Source organism: Heteronotia binoei, chromosome 11 (assembly GCF_032191835.1).
Source record: "Heteronotia binoei isolate CCM8104 ecotype False Entrance Well chromosome 11, APGP_CSIRO_Hbin_v1, whole genome shotgun sequence".
Lineage (NCBI taxonomy): Eukaryota > Metazoa > Chordata > Lepidosauria > Squamata > Gekkonidae > Heteronotia > Heteronotia binoei.
Window position 1 is genome coordinate 70,456,522 of NC_083233.1, and position 17,935 is coordinate 70,474,456.

At 47.5% G+C, this 17,935-nt stretch overlaps 1 protein-coding gene across 3 annotated transcripts in view; it reads right to left on the reverse strand.

Moving 5' to 3' along the window:
* Nucleotides 1-17,935, reverse strand: part of ADGRD1 (adhesion G protein-coupled receptor D1) — a 442,408-nt gene that overhangs the window by 175,627 nt on the left and 248,846 nt on the right. For all 3 annotated transcript variants that reach the window (XM_060250081.1, XM_060250080.1, XM_060250079.1), the window contains one exon: nucleotides 5,669-5,772. In XM_060250081.1, the coding sequence (XP_060106064.1) occupies nucleotides 5,669-5,772 (104 nt within the window). The remainder of the gene's footprint in view (nucleotides 1-5,668; nucleotides 5,773-17,935) is intronic.

Here is a 17,935-nt window from a genome sequence, read left to right on the forward strand (position 1 = left end):
GGAGGTCCTACATCCCTCTGTACAGGGGTCATTTTGTAGGGGGGGGAAAGGTGCAGGAACTCAGTAGCATATCTCATTTGCAAATGCCCCCTGGGATCTGCGTGTGGCAGGGAAAGAACTCTCCGCTACTTGCAGACCCTGGCTGGAGGTTCAGGAGCTGTGCTCCTGTGAGCTCCTGCTGAATTCAAGCCCTGCCTCCATGGGCCTTTTAGTGAGACAGACAAGGAGTCATTCCCCCATTCTGCCTGCATTTCAACTCCTGCTCATTGCATGAAGGGCTAAGAGAAGACCACAAAAGGACATGTATCAATTGATGGTGTGGCCTCATTCGGAGTACTGCGAAACCATTCTAGTCCAAAAAGGATATTACCACATTGGAAAAAGTGCGGAAAAGGCCAACTAGAATGATGCAAGGGTTGGAACACTTTCCCTATAAAGAAAGGTTAAAGCGCTTGGGGCTCTTCAGCTTGGAGAAATGTCGACTCAGGGGTGACATGACAGAGGTTTACGAGATTATGCATGGGACAGAGAAGGCAGAGAAAGTAGTACTTTTCTCCCTTTCTCACAATACAAGAACTTGTGGGTAGTCAATGAAATTGCTGAGCAGTCAGGTTGGAAGGGATAAAAGGAAGTACTTCTTCATCCAGAGGGTGATTAACATGTGGAATTCACTGCCACAGGAGGTGGTTGCAGCTACAAGCATAGACAGCTTCAAGAGGGGATTGGATCAACATATGGAGCAGAGGTCCATCAGTGGCTATTAACCACAGAATATTGATGGAACTCTCTGTCTGGGGCAGTGATGCTCTGTATTCTTGGTGCTTGGGAGGGGGGGGCACAGTGAGAGGGCTTCTAGTGTCCTAGTCCCACTGGTGGACCTCCTGAGGACACCTGGGTGTTTTGGCCACTGTGTGACACAGAGTGTTGGACTGAATGGGCCATTGGCTTGATCCAACATGGCTTCTCTTATGTTCTTACCAAACACTCTCAATGGCAACAACTAATTTTCAAAAGGGGTGTAGGTCTTTGTAATGCCTTTACCTGGATGATCCAGGTGAGCCCAAAATTGACAGCTCTCAGAAGCTAAGCAGGATTGGCCCTGATTTAATTTAGGTGGGAGACCACCATGGAAGTCCATAGTTGCTACACAGAGGAAGGCTATGGCAAACCACATTTGTCCGTTTCTTGCCTTTGGGGTCACCTAAGGCAGCTACAACTTGATGGCTCTCTGCCCTAACCTCAATAACCCAACCTAGCCTGATCTTGGAAGCTAAGCAAGGTTGCCCTGGTCAGTATCTGGATGTACCTGGATGGGAGACCACCAAGGAAATCCAGGGTCACTACCCATGTGCCCTCTAAACTGTGGAGTCTTGCAAGCAAAAATTCTACTTCATGAGCTACTGGCACTAAAGTTGTGAGCTACTGCATAAATTAATTTGGTCTGGGGCCATCCTTCCTGAGCTAAGACAATGTGTGAACCAGAGGCTAAAAAACTGTGAGCTAGCTCACACAAACTCAGCTTAGAGGGAACACCGGTCACGTCACAGAGGCAGGCAATGTTAAATTACCTCTGGTCGTCTCTTGCCTTTCAAAACCTCGCAGGTTCACCATAAGTCATAGAATCATAGAGTTGGAAGGTACCTCCAGAGTCATCTAGTCCAACTCCCTGCACAATGCAGGAAACTCACAAATACCTCCCCCTAAATTCACAGGATCTTCATGGCTGTCAGATGGCCATCCAGCCTCTGTTTAAAAACCTCCAAGGAAGGAGAGCCCACCACCTCCCGAGGAAGCCTGTTCCACTGAGGAACTGCTCTAACGGTCAGTTACAACTTGACAGCATTTTCTGCCACCAGGTCTTTATAATGTAAAAACCAGCTCCCTTGATTTAGCTCTACAGGGGAAGAAGTTTGAGCACGCAGAGTTTTGCCTTAAACATAACCATTTATTTACTTAAAATGTTTATAATCCTACCTCTCCTACAGTATAGCTAGTACCCAAGGTAGGTAATAACATGATCATTAACGGCAATGAAAAACAGTCCTAAAAACTTCCTTAGAACAGTACATGAATGATCAATAAGGCGCTAATTTTAAGTTAATTGATATCACACCTGAGAAGCTACTCAGGGTATGCCAAATCTCCTTCTGAATAAGGAGCGTGTCAAGAGGATATGGGTTGAGACCCCATCAAGTAGTACATAAGAACATAAGAGAAGCCATGTTGGATCAGGCCAATGGCCCCTCCAGTCCAACACTCTGTGTCACATAAGAACATAAGAGAAGCCATGTTGGATCAGGCCAATGGCCCATCCAGTCCAACACTCTGTGTCACATAAAAGAAGCCATGTTGGATCAGGCCAATGGCCCATCCAGTCCAACACTCTGTGTCACATAAAAGAAGCCATGTTGGATCAGGCCAATGGCCCATCCAGTCCAACACTCTGTGTCACATAAAAGAAGCCATGTTGGATCAGGCCAATGGCCCATCCAGTCCAACACTCTGTGTCACATAAAAGAAGCCATGTTGGATCAGGCCAATGGCCCATCCAGTCCAACACTCTGTGTCACATAAAAGAAGCCATGTTGGATCAGGCCAATGGCCCATCCAGTCCAACACTCTGTGTCATACAGTGGCCAAAAAACCCAGGTGCCTTCAGGAAGTTCATCAGTGGGGGCCAGGGCACTAGAAGCCCTCCCACTGTTGCCCCTACCAAGCACACCAGAATATATCAGAATATGTCAGGGGGATGAGGTCTTTACCTGGGTGGTCCAGAAAGGCACTAAGCCTCTGAATCCCAGAGCCAGGAGGCAACATCAGGGGAAAGCCTCAGCCTCTATGCTCTGTAGTTGGGAACTGGTTGGCTACTGCATGAGGCAGGATGCTGGACAAGATGCACTATTGGTCTGATCCAGCAGGGCTCTTCTGATGTTCTTATGAAGGCCTCAGCCTCTGTGCCCTGTTGCTGGCCCTCCAGAGGAACAGATTGGCCACTGTGTGAGACTGAACTACATGGACCGTGGCTGCTCTGATTCAGCAGGGCTCTTCTTATGTTTTTATGAAGGCCTCGGCTTTCATGTCTCATGGTAAGGCTTCCGAAGGAGCTGGTTGGCGACTGTGTGAGACAGGAGGCTGGACTAGTTGGACCCCTGGTCTGACTCAGCAGTGCTTTTCTTGTGTTCTTATCTCCAGCCAAAGGGAACAAGCAGTAGGTGATGTGAAAGGCTGTAGCTGATGCGATATGGAAGACCAGGGAGGGGCTATGGCTCAGTGGTAAATAGGGTTGCCAATCATGCCTGGAGATCTCCTGGAATTGCACCTGATCTCCAGACTACAGAGATTAATGCCCCTGGAGAAAACAGCTGCTTTAGAGGCTGAACTCTACAACTCACTGAGGGCCCTCCCTCAAAACCCACCTTCTCCAGGGTTTACCTCCAAACCTCTAGGAATTTTCCAACCTGAAATTGGCAACCATAGTAATAGAGCATCTTCTTGGCATGCAGGAGGTCCTAGATTTGATCCCCAATTATCTCCAGTTTAAAAAGAACAGGTAGTAGTAGAAGAAGATATTGGATGTCTCTACCACCCTATACTCTGAATCTCAAAGTCTCAGAGTGGCTCACTATCTCCTTTACCTTCCCCCGCCCCCCCCCCACACACACAATAGACACCCTGTAAGGTAGGTGGGGCTGAGAGAGCTCTCGCAGCAGCTGCCCTTTCAAGGACAACTCCTACAAGAGCTCTGGCTGACCCAAGGCCATTCCAGCAGGTGCAAGCGGAGGAGTGGGGAATCAAACTCGGTTCTCCCAGATAAGAGAGCTAGGGCTGACCCAAGACCATCTCAGCAGGTGCAAGTGGAGGAGTGGGGAATCAAGCCCAGTTCTCCCAGATAAGAGAGCTATGGCTGACCCAAGGCCATTCCAGCAGGTGCAACTGGAGGAGTGGGGAATCAAACCCGGTTCTCCCAGATAAGAGAGCTATGGCTGACCCAAGACCATTCCAGCAGCTGCAAGTGGAGGAGTGGGGAATCAAACCTGGTTCTCCCAGATAAGGGTCCGTGCAATTAACCACTACACCAAACTGGTAGGTGACATGAAAGACCTCTGCCTGAGACCCTAGAGAACCACTGCTGGTCTGAGTAGGCAGCATTGCCCTTGATCAGTCTGAGCCAGTATAAGTCAGCCTTTTGCGCATATCTAGACCTAAGACCCTGGACAGCTGTTGACAGAAAGAGTCAACAATACTGATCCTAATGGACCAGTCGGGGCCGGCGTGTGGGAGTAGGCGAGGTAGGTGGCCGCCTAGGGCGCCCCCTTGCTGCAGGAGAGGGCGCCCCCTCCCTGTCCCTCCTCGTGCTGCCCCTGATCCTCTGCATCATTCTTTCTTGGTTCTGAGCGATCAGAGCCCAGAAAGAACAGTGCCCCTCCCCCAGCCCACTCCGGGTTTGGAGGGAGCTGTGCAGGGGGTGCGCAGAGCGTTCTTTCTCGGCTCTGAGCGATCCGCTAGAGCCGAGAAAGAACATTTAAGAAAAGCACGTAAAAAGACATTGGACAATTTTTTAGTATTAATCAAAAGTATTACATTTTGATAGATTAGTGGTACCTTTAGAATTAACTGCAAATTTATAACTTCGGGGAAGTCAACATGGGAGGGAGGGGGGGTGAAATATCATATGGTTTAGTATAAGAAAAAGGTAATTAAATATTGCAACCATGTGTTATTAATAAATTGTTAAAACGAAGAAAAGCATGTTGGCGCGATGATGTCACCTGTCATGTGTGAACGAAGTGCACGGGGTGGGGGGGGGATGCGCAGGGTGCGGGGTTCTGCCTGGGGCAGTGCCGGGGGTGGGGCCAGTGGTCAGACTCTGTATATGACAGTTTCATATGTTTCATCAAATCAAACCAATAAATCGGAGGTGGCCCAGGGTAGCTCTCCAGATGTTGTTTTGCCTACAACTCCCATCAGCCCCAGCCATTGGCCATGCTGGCTGGGGCTGATGAGAGTTGTAGGCAAAAAACATCTGGAGAGCTACCCTGCAATAAATCGGGGGGGGGGGGGCGCTGGGGGGGGATTCTGAAGTCAGGCTTTTGGAAATCCAAGGCTTGTGATCTCCTGAAGGTGTCCTTAACCACAAAGGGTAATTTTTAAAAAGCTGATTTGTGCAAAAAGGGAAGCGAAGCAACACGATCGATGCCTTTTGCTTGAAAGGTTCAATTCACGTTCTTTCAGAGCTTCAGAAGCCTTGAGCTTCTTTGTTGGAGCCAGCTGAGAAGCCCAGAGTCCCAGTTCCGCCTTTCCCCAACCTCTAGATGACAGATCAAATATTAGCTTCTCTGATTCTCCCTCCCATATTCCGAAACCCACCTAAGAGAAGAAGAGCGATTGAGAGAGCTGCCAAAAGAATAAATTGCAAGGAAATAACTTGCTATTTAAAGAGTGCCCCGATTTCAGGAAATTAAAAGTAATTTAGAACAAACTCAACCGACTGTTACAAATATATATGCAGAATCTAATTAAAGAGGTTTAAGGAATTAATAACCTTTTATGAAACTCTTAACACCTGAGAGCATTCAGTCCACTGCCTTGAAATGAAACTTAAAAAAAAAAAATCTGATATTTCAAGACCGATATTGGCTCAGTGGGTAGAAAAGTTAAAATTACTCACGACAGAACCAAAAACGTGACCAGGGTGACAGTCAAACAAAAGATAGACAGGGAGCAGCCGACGTAACTGATGGACGACAGCGCCATCTGGTGCCCAATTGGTACCTGCGCAATGAAAGAAAAGTCGAAGTTTAATTATTATTATTATTACCAGAAGGCAGGTTTTCGCTGCAAAAAATGAGCTCAAATGAGTTTATTGGGGGGGGGGGGGGGAGGAAGAATAATGTTATCATTAAAACACTGTGTAAAGTTACATAACATCGCACATATCCCAACAAGGGATTAAGGACAACACAGCTTTCAAAAGCAGGACTTCCAGCCTGCAGCTTAGAACTCAGCAGAAATCTCACTTCAATGGAAAAACCCTACAAGGACCACAAAAGAATCAACTGTATTAGGCCAATATTACAGCAGACAGCTTTAAGCAACCACAGCAAACAAAAAGTTGTCATCACCAGCACAACTGAACACGGTATGCTCTACCTCGACAGAGTGGTCAAATTCACCAACTTCTCACAAATATGTTTTATCAGGGCTTTTTTTGAGCGGGAACGAAGTTCCGGCTGGCTTGGTGTCAGAGGGTGTGGTCTAATGTGCAAATTAGTTCCCGATGGACTTTTTCTGCAAAAGAAGCCCTATGCAAAACAATGGTGATGTCAGGGGGTGCGGCCCAATAGGGGAGGAACCTAACACGGGAGGGATGGGAGCTCAGTGGTAGAGCATCTGCTTGATAAGCAGAAGGTCCCGGGTTCAAATCCCCAACATCTCCAGCTAAAAAGAGTCCAGGCCAGTAGGTGTGAAAAACCTCAGCTTGAGACCCTGGAGAGCCGCTGCCAGTCTGAGTAGACAATACTGACTTTGATGGACCGAGGGTCTAATTCAGTAGAAGGCAGATTCATATATGTTCATAAATGATTTCTGGCTGGGCTTTTTCTACAGAAAAAGTCTTGGGTTTTATGCCTTCACACAAAAGGAAACCCTGCCTTTATTTATCTGTTCATTTACTTACTCCATTTATACCCTGCCTTTCTCCTCAACATTCCCGCCACAGAGTGGCTTTCAACATTGTCCCTTTCTCCGCTTCATCTTCATAACGCCCCTGTGGGAAAAGACCAAGAGCACGGCAGCACCTTCAAGACTCACATTTGTGGCAGAGGGGGGAGCTTTCGTGAGTGACTGAAAAAGTGAGCGGAGACTCCCAAATGCTCCTCCCCTGCAGGGCTGTCTTAACGCAAGGGCCTGATGGGCACTTGCCTGGGGGCCCTATGAGCATAGGGGCCCCATACTAATCTGTGTATGATGCAGTTCTAATAACCATTTACATTTTTATTCCTGTGAGTAGTTGTCGTAGGGGCCCAGTACACTGCTTTGCCCGGGGCCAATAATGCTATTAAGAAGGCCCTGCTAGACTCTTGCTCTTTTCTACCATTACAGACAGACAAACATGGCTGCCCACTGATCCAACATCCCCTGTGAGTGTCAAGCATGCGGGTTCAATGACGAGTCGAAGTTGATACAAAGACTACGTTTATTGATAGACCGATACTTTCTGTGTAACAGATTCTTGAGAGTAATGCTGCATATACGTTGATACAATACTTTTAAGGCTTACTTCAAAAGCATTCCAAAGGATGGCGGTGCGGGGTAGCTCTCACACATAAACTATCATAAATGTCTACATTCTCACAGTGTTATCAGGACTCTGTCCTTGCTTTCCCCAGATGTGTCGCACTCCCTAGCAGGAATGTATGGGAAGGTGCTGATTACTTCTTCTCAAGTTAGTTTCGTTTCTCACTGCTTCTACTTTTCAGGCGATAAAGCAAGAAGGGGGGGAGGGAAAGAATAACAACGCTAGCAAAGCTGGGTCCTCCATGATACTTCACAGACCAGTGCTAGGCAGGACCCTATAACAATCAATTATCAATGGAATTTCACCATGCTTGACAGTGAGGTAGGTTAGGCTGAGGGTATATAACCAGTAAAAGGTCACCCAGCAAGCTTCCACGGCCGAGCAGGGATTAAAACCTGGAACTCCCAGATCCTGGTCTGATTCTGTACCCTGCTATACCACAATGGTTGCCTTGAGAATCATAGAGCTGGAAGGGACCTCCAGGGTCATCTAGTCCAATCCCCTGCACAATGCAGGAAACTCACAAATACCTCCCCCTAAATTCACAGGATCTTCGTTGCTGTCAGATGGCCGTCTAGCCTCTGTTTAAAAATCTCCAAGAATGGAGAGCCCACCACCTCCCGAGGAAACCTGTTCCACTGAGGAACCCCTCTAACGGTCAGGAAGTTCTTCCTAATGTGGAGCCGGAAACTCTTTTGATTTCATTTCAACCTGATGGTTCTGGTCCTGCCTTCTGGGGCCACAGAAAACAATTCCACCCCATCCTCTATATGACAGCCCTTCGAGTACTTGAAGATGCGGATCATCTTGAGCTAAAACATTGCAAGGCTTTTTTGTTCTCTTCTGATGTACATAATAACAATAACTGCAGCATGTTTCATCCGTGAGAGTGGATTGGGGAGGGGCAATCACTGGAGCCCCTCCCCCCTCACAGAGTGGCCCTAGCTGCAGGGACCATTTCCTGCCCCCCCCCACACACTCATGGAACAGCAGCAGCTAGGAACTGCCATGTACGCTCCTCCATCACACAATTCTGCACTGGAGGAATACAGTGAGCACGCAGGAACGGAGAGAGCTCACTGCTGCAACTCAGCCTGCTGCTGCCCCATCCTCAGATATTTTGCTCCCGCCCTTCCTGTAATAACAATTTGCTAAATCATATGGACACCATTGCTGGTCTCTTGCCTTCTCTTTTCTACACTGGCTTCTACTGCCCTGAAAAATTCAAACAACACCAACTACTACTATGAGCTTTTTTTGTGTGGCAGGAACTCCTTTGCATATTAGGCTACACCTCCCTGATGTAGGCAATCCTCCAAGAGTTTACAGGGCTCTTCTTACAGGGCCTATTGTAAACTCCAGGAGGATTGGCTACATCAGGGGGGTGATGACTAATATGCAAAGGAGTTCCTGCTACAAGAAAAGCCCTGCTGCTTTTGTCTTCATTGTCGTCGTCGTCTTCTTTGTCAAATCCAAGAAGCGCACCAAGATAAAGTCAATAATCTCATTCTACGTACGCAAGCCCAAGTCACTGCCAAGAACTTGAACCCGTGCCCAGAGCAGGTGAATTTTAAAAGTCTTCAATAGGAAGAGCCCAAATTCTATTTATGAAGCTTTAAAAAAAAAAAGGGGGGGGGAGGTTTAAACTGTTTCATATTCATAATCCAGACAATGAGATTTACTAAAAGAGGTCTTTGCATTATTGGCTATCAATTATTTATGAGGCGCATTTTAAATTTTTCATGCCCAGATTTCTCTCTTTCACAAAGAAAAAAACAACCCCAGTAGACACCACAGGCTGGGGGGGGGGAGGGGGATCGTAGTGCCAATAAAGGAGATGAGCTTCATTAATAGATAAAAAGGCCTCTGATGGGGAGAAACCAAGCCCCCGTATCCTGATTGCCATGGAAGAATTCACACAAAATTGAGTCAATAATTATATGTCTGTTTGGTAAGGTTCCCCCCCCCCTTCTCACTGCATTATAATTATCCACCCACTGGATCATCAATTCACAAGCTGGCATTTTGCTACAGAGCCGGCGACGATGACTGTCGTAGACGGGCCGTGGATTGTTTAATGGAAGTTGTCATCCTTCAGGTTTCGGTCCCCTTCCCCTGAGATTTTAGATGTCAGATCTCCAGAGAGGTGTGTAGAGGAACAGATACATCTTGTTCCTCGCATGCTCTTGTTGATCCTTCTTTGACAGAAGGGGCACTGGTGGTTAGCAAAGTTCTAATTAAAGGGATTTGGAATAACAAAAACGCTCTGGTTTTAGACGCTCCACTCATATGAACATATGAAGCTGCCTTATACTTGGTCCATCAAAGTCAGTATTGTCTTCTCAGACTGGCAACGGCTCTCCAGGGTCTCAAGCTGAGGTTTTTCACACCTATTTGCCTGGACCCTTTTTTGGAGATGCCAGGGATTGAACCTGGGACCTTCTGCTTCCCAAGCAGATGCTCTACCACTCCTGTCATGAGCCCTGACGAGGAGGAGCTGGAAGGGTTAACAGACCTGGAAGAGTTGCCAGCCAGTTCCTCAGCTGAACAAACAGCAGCTGGCCCATCAATCACTCTCCAGGCACCAGTGTCAGCTGCTGACGAACAATCTCCTCCAAGCTCTCCTCCTCCCATCTCAAGAGTTTGAAGCAGGCTCCGGAAAGAACTTTCAGAGCAAAGACATGAGGCATGCCAAGGCTTCAGATCTCTCAGCCCTGAGTTCTAGCAGAGTCACTGCCACCCAGGGAGCAGGCTGATTGAGACTCCCATATAGCTCCCACCCAGGACCTGGTAACCTTGTGGAAGCAACAAGTCTATTCTCTGGCTTGCATCCACGCTCCTTCCTGATCCTGACCTGCTTGATTTCCTTGGCACCCTGACCTTTTGGCTTTTGGACCTTGACTTCTGATTCCGGTTTGTGATTCTGCATTGGTGACTTGGCTCCTGCTTGACTTCCTGGACTTTGACCTTGGACTGGCTTTGGACTCCTGCCTACCTGCACCCTGAGAACGTGACAGCTCTGGCATTACTCAGGCACTGGGGTTGCCAGATTCCAGGTGAGGCCTGGAGATCTCCCAGAATCCCAATTTGTCTTCTGACTATAGAGATCGGTTCCCTTAGGGGAAACAGATGCTTTGGAGGGTGGGCTCAATGGGATTATACCTTGCCAAAGTCCCTGCCTTCCCAAATCCTGCCCTCTCCTGGATCCACTCCCAAATCTCAAGGAATTTCACTATCTGGAGTTGGCGACCCTACCCCAGAGCCGTATGAATTCAGTTCTGGCCCATAAGATAGTTTGTGCCTGTTCTACTGCTAGGTGTAGGGTTGCCAACTCCAGCTTGTAAAATGCCTAGAGATTTGGGGGGTGGAGCATAAAAAGGGCAGGACTTGGGGCATAAAGCCATAGAGTCTACCTTCCATAATAGCTATTTCTCCAGGGAATATAGTCTCTGTCAACTGGAGATCAGCTGCAATCCTAGGAGATCTCCAGACCCCACCTGGAGACTGGCAACCCTTAGGTGTCCCTCCCTGTCATTTCCCCACATTTATTTATTTTCTTCCATTTGTATCCCGCCCTGCCCACCTAGGCAGGCTCAGGGCGGCTCATATAGACATGCACGTGCATGCGTAAACACAGTAATACATTAAAACCATCGATAGAATAATATAAAAACATAAAATACATAAAATATATCGGCGCTATAATCTTCCGATCCTCCGTAAACTGATCTTAAATTGTCTTCTCCTCAGCTGCTGTACAGCGGATTTCAAGGGATGGTTCATACGTTACCTAGGCCTGTAGTGGGCAGCAGCCTAGTTTACAAATGCCTGGTGGAAGAGTGCTGTCTTACAGGTCCTGTGGGACTGTATGAGCACTCGCAGGGCCCTCACCTCTTCCGGCATCTCATTCCAGCAGTGTGGAGCCACTACAGAGAAGGCTCTGGCTCTAGTTGTCATGAGCCTGGCCTCCTTAGGGCCGGGGATTGTAAGTAGATTTTGTGATCCAGACCCAAGTGCTCTCCAGGGAACATGTGGGGAAAGGCGCTCCCTAAGGTATGAAGCTGCCTTATACTGAATCAGACCCTCAGTCCATCAAAGTCAGTATTGTCTACTCAGACTTGCAGCGGCTCTCCAGGGTCTCAAGTTGAGGTTTTTCACGCCTACTTGCCTGGATCATTTTTAGTTGCAGAGGGATTGAACCTGGGACTTTCTGCTTGCCAAGCAGATGCTCTACCACTGAGCCACCGTCCGCCACTCTGTATGCGAGCAAGAAGCTCTCTTACTTCTAAGGGTAGGGGGTATTCACCGATGGTGGATAGAGTTTACTAAGAACTGGACACAACAGGTCTGAGTATGCTCAGAAGTGCTCTCCTTAAATAGGGAATGAAGGCTTTGTAGTTTACTCTTCTTCCATGATTCTGTGGCTTCCTTTCTCTCCAGCGAGTCCTTCTTGCTGCCAGTTCCCCTACTCCTCTTGGAGGCTAAGTCTGCTTGGATGATGTAAATAGTAGAGAGGGTCTGAGGCTAACTCTGGGTTGGGAAATTCCTGGAGATTTTTTTTTTTGTGGGGGGGAGGAGTCTTGGAAGGGACCTCAGCGGGGTACAGTGCCACAGAGTCCGCCCTCTAAAGCAGCCACTTTCTCCAGGGGGACTGATCTCTGCATCTCTGGAAATCGGTTGTGATTCCAGGAGGTCTCCAGGACTCACCTGGGGATCGTTGACCCTAGTTTGAGGGAATCTTCCCCGTTTGGTTGCTTCAGGTTTTCTTGAGGGGGTGGGGAAACTCTTAGAAACATCAGAGCTTCCCCCCTGAACTTTCTGAGAAAGCTCAGACGAAAATAAATAGTTCCCAAAGCAATAGAAAAGAGCAAGCAGCGCCTGAAAGACTAACAAAACCTGCGGTAGGGTCTGAGTTTTTGTGTGTCACTCCTCACTTCTTCCGCAGTGACTCTTGAAATTCTATTGGTCTTGGAGGTGCCAGTGGACTCTTGCTCTTTTCTACCGCTACGGACAGATTCGTACGGCTATCCATCTTTATGAACATATGAAGCTGCCTTATACCGAATCAGACCTTTGGTCCATCAAAGTCAGTATTGTCTTCTCAGACTGGCAGCGGCTCTCCAGGGTCTCAAGCTGAGGTTTTTCACACCTATTTGCCTGGACCCTTTTTTGGAGATGCCAGGGATTGAACCTGGGACCTTCTGCTTCCCAAGCAGATGCTCTACCACTGAGCCACCGTCCCTATCTGTTTTCCACGGCAAGGAAGACCTCACCCATGGCTTCTGATGAAGAATGGGAAGTAATTCTGCTTCTGGAAGTGTTTCCATAGCCAAAGCAGACCCATAGCTTTTAACTTCAGCTTCTCAAGACCTTCCATTTTTCTGTGAGCCTCCCAGAGGGGTGCCCGCCCCGAGCTGGTATATAACAGGGGTGTTGAACTCATTTGTTATGAGGGCCGGATTTGACATAAATGAGACCTTGTCGGGCCGATCCATGTGTATCATAAAATGTAATGCCAGGTAGCGGACGTATAAACTTTATAAAGGGCACAGACACACAATTAAATAATTTTTTTTTTGCTTAAAATAAAACATGCTTAAAATATTAGCTCGCTTGCAATATTTTGTTTTACAGTCTCTGCTAAATATCACCTCTTGCTGTGAATTACTGCATCAAAAATTGCAGACAATGTCTGTGCGGTAACAGTCTTGAATATGTGCTGTTCAGGTGTGCACATCTGTAAGTTGCAAACCTACTCTTGATTCACTGACATACATTACAGACATCTCATGGTCAATGCTTTGAGCCTAAGATCCAGAGGAACATGAAGTAGCTGGGCACTGTGAGCTTTTGTACAGAAGTTGCTTCACGTACTAGTCAAGAACATGTGAAGGCACCATGGCACAGACTGAGGGCTATGTGCTTGTCTACAAAACTATAATTTCCCCCAGAAAAATGATTACAACTAAAAAACAACAACAACTTCCCACCAAAAAACAACTACAAGAACAGAGAGACAGCCATGTACAGTGGTCAGTGTCAGTCTACTATCTGGGAAGTCAACATTCAAGACCCCCAATCAAAGGAAAATGTGAAAGAAAAATTAAGGGAAATTTGCTGGGTAAACCTGGGGTGGAACACACTCTCAGCCTAATGCTGATATTTCTCTTCTAAATAGTTCACATGCTTTCCTATTGAGAAAGACTGGAGGGCATGAGTAAAGTGAAAAAGAGGAGGGGAACCCAGTTACACCCATAACAAGCCCAGCAAATCTCTCTCTCTCTGTAGCAAGGCAAAAAGTTCATACCTTCACTAAAATGCTAGTCTTAAAAGCACTCTTTGTAGCTCTCCTGATGGTGGGGACTGCGCAAAGGAAGCTCTGGCTCTTTCTTTCCTTCCCTGGAGGGGGAGGAGCCTCAGCCATTCATTAGAAGGAAGAGAGGCTTGTCTCAGTAGCTCTGCAGGGTGATTAATTGAGCCTGGTAAACGTAATCACCCAGCAGAGCTATAGAGCCAAGCTCCCTCATTGGCTGAGGCTGCTCCACCCTCCTCCTGATTTTAGGAAAAGGGAGGGGGGAGAGGGAGAGGCTGCTTTGCAGTTCTGGCTTATCCGAGGAGAAACACAAAATGGCAACCGAAAAAAGCAGGCAAGGGAAAATGAAGCAGATGACAGCCAGTTGCTGAAGGGCCTGATTGGAGCCCTCTGCGGGCCTGATCCAGCCCACGGGCCGTATGTCTGACACTTCTAGTATATAACAAGATATTTTGGGGGGTGGAGCCTGGGGGGAGAGGGGTTTTTGGAAGGGGAGGGACCTCAGCAGGGTATAACGCCATATAGCCCACCTTCCAAAGCAGCCATTTTCTCCAGGGGAACTGAACTCTGTAGTCCGGAGACCAGCTGTAGCTCTGGGAGATCTCTAGCTACCACCTGGAGGTTCAATGCTCATAAGGAGACATGCCCTTGGAAGGTTTTGAGTGCTTGTTTAAGCTATTGTATATTCTTATGTTGTAAACATTTGAAAGGACTTTGGACGCCCCTCTTTGAAAAAGAGATTGGAAACGGGGCAACAAGCTACAAGCCGGCTCCAGGCTCCGTCTTATGGCACTTTATTATACAAGCACTTTTCTGCACTAAGCACTTTTTTGATGCAATCAAATTCTGCGAAGTATTCCATGTGTGCTTAGGCGCATTACGTTATGGAATACAATCGACTGTCTCACCCGGTTAAGTCATTAAATTAATGTCGTGTGTGCAAACCGCGTTATTTAGAAGATGAAGAAGAAGATATTGGATTTATATCCCGCCCTCCACTCCGAAGAGTCTCAGAGCGGCTCACAATCTCCTTTACTTTCCTCCCCCACAATAAACACCCTGTGAGGTGGGTGGGGCTGGAGAGGGCTCTCCCAGCAGCTGCCCTTTCAAGGACAACTTCTGCCAGAGCTATGGCTGACCCAAGGCCATTCCAGCAGGTGCAAGTGGAGGAGTGGGGAATCAAACCCGGTTCTCCCAGATAAGAGTCCACACACTTAACCACTACACCAAACTGGCTCTCCTAAGGTTTGGTTCAAAAAAAGAAGTTTTTTTGAATTTTGTTTTATTATTTTCGTTACCACATCACGTTTTTTTTTTCCTGCCTCCCACCTGGAGGTTGGCAACCCTAGAAGGGAAAACAGGCCTATCTAGACTTACAGTGGGCTTCTAAACCTCTTAGAGGCATTTTAAAGATGTGGTTCTGTCCCCCCCACCCCACAAAAAAATTCTCAGCTCTTGCTTTCAATTTTCAAACAGCATGTTGACTGAAGCCGGGAGTCTGCCATTTCCCTATCTGTCACCTGGCTCAGCTGCCCTGCTTCTATCCCAGCCCTTTATTTGCCGCCTCTTGCCAGGAAATCCTTTTAACATTTAAATGACAGGTTCTCCGTGACCCTGAAGAATTCTTTTTTGGAACGGTCCTTGCATAAATAGTTAATCTCATAAGTAAAACATCAAGGAAGGTTAAACAAAGCAGAGACAAATCCTTTGATTACGGGGGCTATAATAGGCGCAGGGGCCAGTTTTGCTTTTCCCCCCTCCTCTGCAGGCAGGTGCTTTAAAGGAGATAAATGTATCTAGGCTGGTGGCTTGCCAGAGCTCCAAGCTTGGTCACTTTCTGGCTATCGGAAACCACTTAAGCTAATTACCCCCAAATAATACAGTTAAATCCGCCGAAGGAAGAGCTTTCCAGGGTTTTCTTTCCCCTTTTATAAAAGATGTTTTTCCTGTTCCTGTAACTAACAAGGGCTTTGTTTCCCAAGCTGACTCGTGGCAGCCCTCCTGCTGTAATTCAGGGGGCAGAAATCAATCTATGGAGCTCCAAGGGAGCGGGGAAATGCCAAGAAATGTCAATGGGCTTTCTATGGCTAGAGCAGTAATTCTCATACAGCTTGCCCTGACTGGATGGCCCAGGCTAGCCTGTTATCAGATCTCAGGAGCTAAACAGGGTTGGCCCTGGTTAGTACTTGGATGGGAGCAGGGGTGGGATTCTCGCAGGAGCTCCTTTGCATATTAGGCCACACCCCCTTGATGTAGTCAATCCTCCAAGAGCTTACAAGGCTCTTTTTTGTAAGCTCTTGGGGGATTGGCTACATCAGGGGTGTGTGGCCTAATATGTAAAGGAGCTCCTGTTAGAATTCCACCCCTGGATGGGAGACTGCCACAGAAGGCCGGGGTTTCCTATGCAGAGGCAGGCAATGGCCAGCCGCCTCTGATCAACTCTTGCCTTGAAAACTCTACAGAATCGGAGTCAGTTGTAGCTTCGCGGCGCCTTCCACCATTATGTGGACACCGGTTGGCTGCTGCAGAACTGCAAGGGGTGGCCACAGCTAAGCGGGCGAAGGCCTGCTTTTCATTCAGAACATCCATTCCGAGACCCAGTCCTCAGCACCTCTTCACTAGATCTCCAGTAGGAGGTGTTAGGATCAGTGCCGGATTAAGAACATAAGAGAAGCCATGTTGGATCAGGCCAACAGCCCATCCAGTCCAACACTCTGTATCACACAGTGGCCAATAATTTATTTATATATATATATATATATATATATATATATATATATATATATATATATATATATATATATACACACACACGCACATACACACTGTGGCTAATAACCACTGATGGACCTCTGCTCCATATTTTTATCTAACCCCCTCTTGAAGCTGGTTATGCCTGTAGCCGCCACTACCTCCTGTGGCAGTGAATTCCACATGTTAATCACCCTTTGGGTGAAGAAGTACCTCCTTTTATCCGTTCTAACCCGACTGCTCAGCAATTTCATTGAATGCCCACGAGTTCTTGTATTGTGAGAAAGGGAGAAAAGTACTTCTTTCTCTACCTTCTGCATCCCATGCATAACCTTGTAAACCTCTATCATGTCACCCCGCAGTCGACATTTCTCCAAGCTAAAGAGCCCCAAGCGTTTTAACCTTTCTTCATAGGGAAAGTGCTCCAAACCTGTAATCATTCTAGTTGCCCTTTTCTGCACTTTTTCCAATGCTATAATATCCTTTTTGAGGTGCAGTGACCAGAATTGCACACAGTATTCCAAATCAATTTATACAGCGGCATTATGATACTGGCTGATTTGTTTTCAATTCCCTTCCTAATAATACCCAGCATGATGTTGGCCTTTTTCATTGCAATCGCACACTGTCTTGACATTTTCAGTGAGTTATCTACCACGACCCCAAGATCTCTCTCTTGGTCAGTCTCTGCCAGTTCACACCCCATCAACTTGCATTTGCAGCTGAGATTCTTGGCCCCAATGTGCATTACTTTGCACATGGCCACATTGAACCGCATCTGCCACGTTGACGCCCACTCACCCAGCCTCAACAGATCCCTTTGGAGTTCCTCACAATCCTCTCTGGTTCTTACCACCCTGAACAATTTAGTGTCATCCGCAAACTTGGCCACTTCACTGCTTACTCTCAACTCCAAATTATTTATGAACAAGTTAACGAGCATGGGACCCAGTACCGAGCCCTGCGGCACTCCACTGCTTACCGTCCTCCACAGCGAAGACTGCCCATTTATACTCACTCTGTTTCCTATTAATCAGCCAGTTTTTGATCCAGTTTTTGATTAAACTCTGTGGAGGCCCCTAGGTAGTTGAAATCTTGGGGGGCCCCTCGCAAATTATCTCAGAGTCAGAGCACCCGCCCCACCACCCATGCCCCGCACTGCAACCTTCTTAAAAGCCCCTTCTACTAAGCTGCAGAGAAGAGGCAGAGAGAGGCAAACTTGGCGACGACGCCAGCAGCAGCCACACCAGGCAAGTTGGGCAAAGAGCAGCTCAGTTGCTGGCTGCGCTTGCAGGCTGGGAGGGCTGCAAGCAGGGGGGAAAACCAGGGGGGAAATCTGGCCCGGGGCCCCTAAAGGCATGGGGGGCCATAGGTCAGTGTCTACTTGGCCTAATTGTTAATCCGGCTCTGGTTAGGATGCACCTTTCTCTACCACAGGCTTTGGAAAGCTGCTGCCAGTCAGAGAAGAGCACACTGCATTAGGGTTGCCACGTCCAGGTTCAAAGATTACTGGAGATCTGGAGGTAGATTAAGGGTGCCAGGTCTGTACTGGAAAATACCTGGAGACTTTGGGG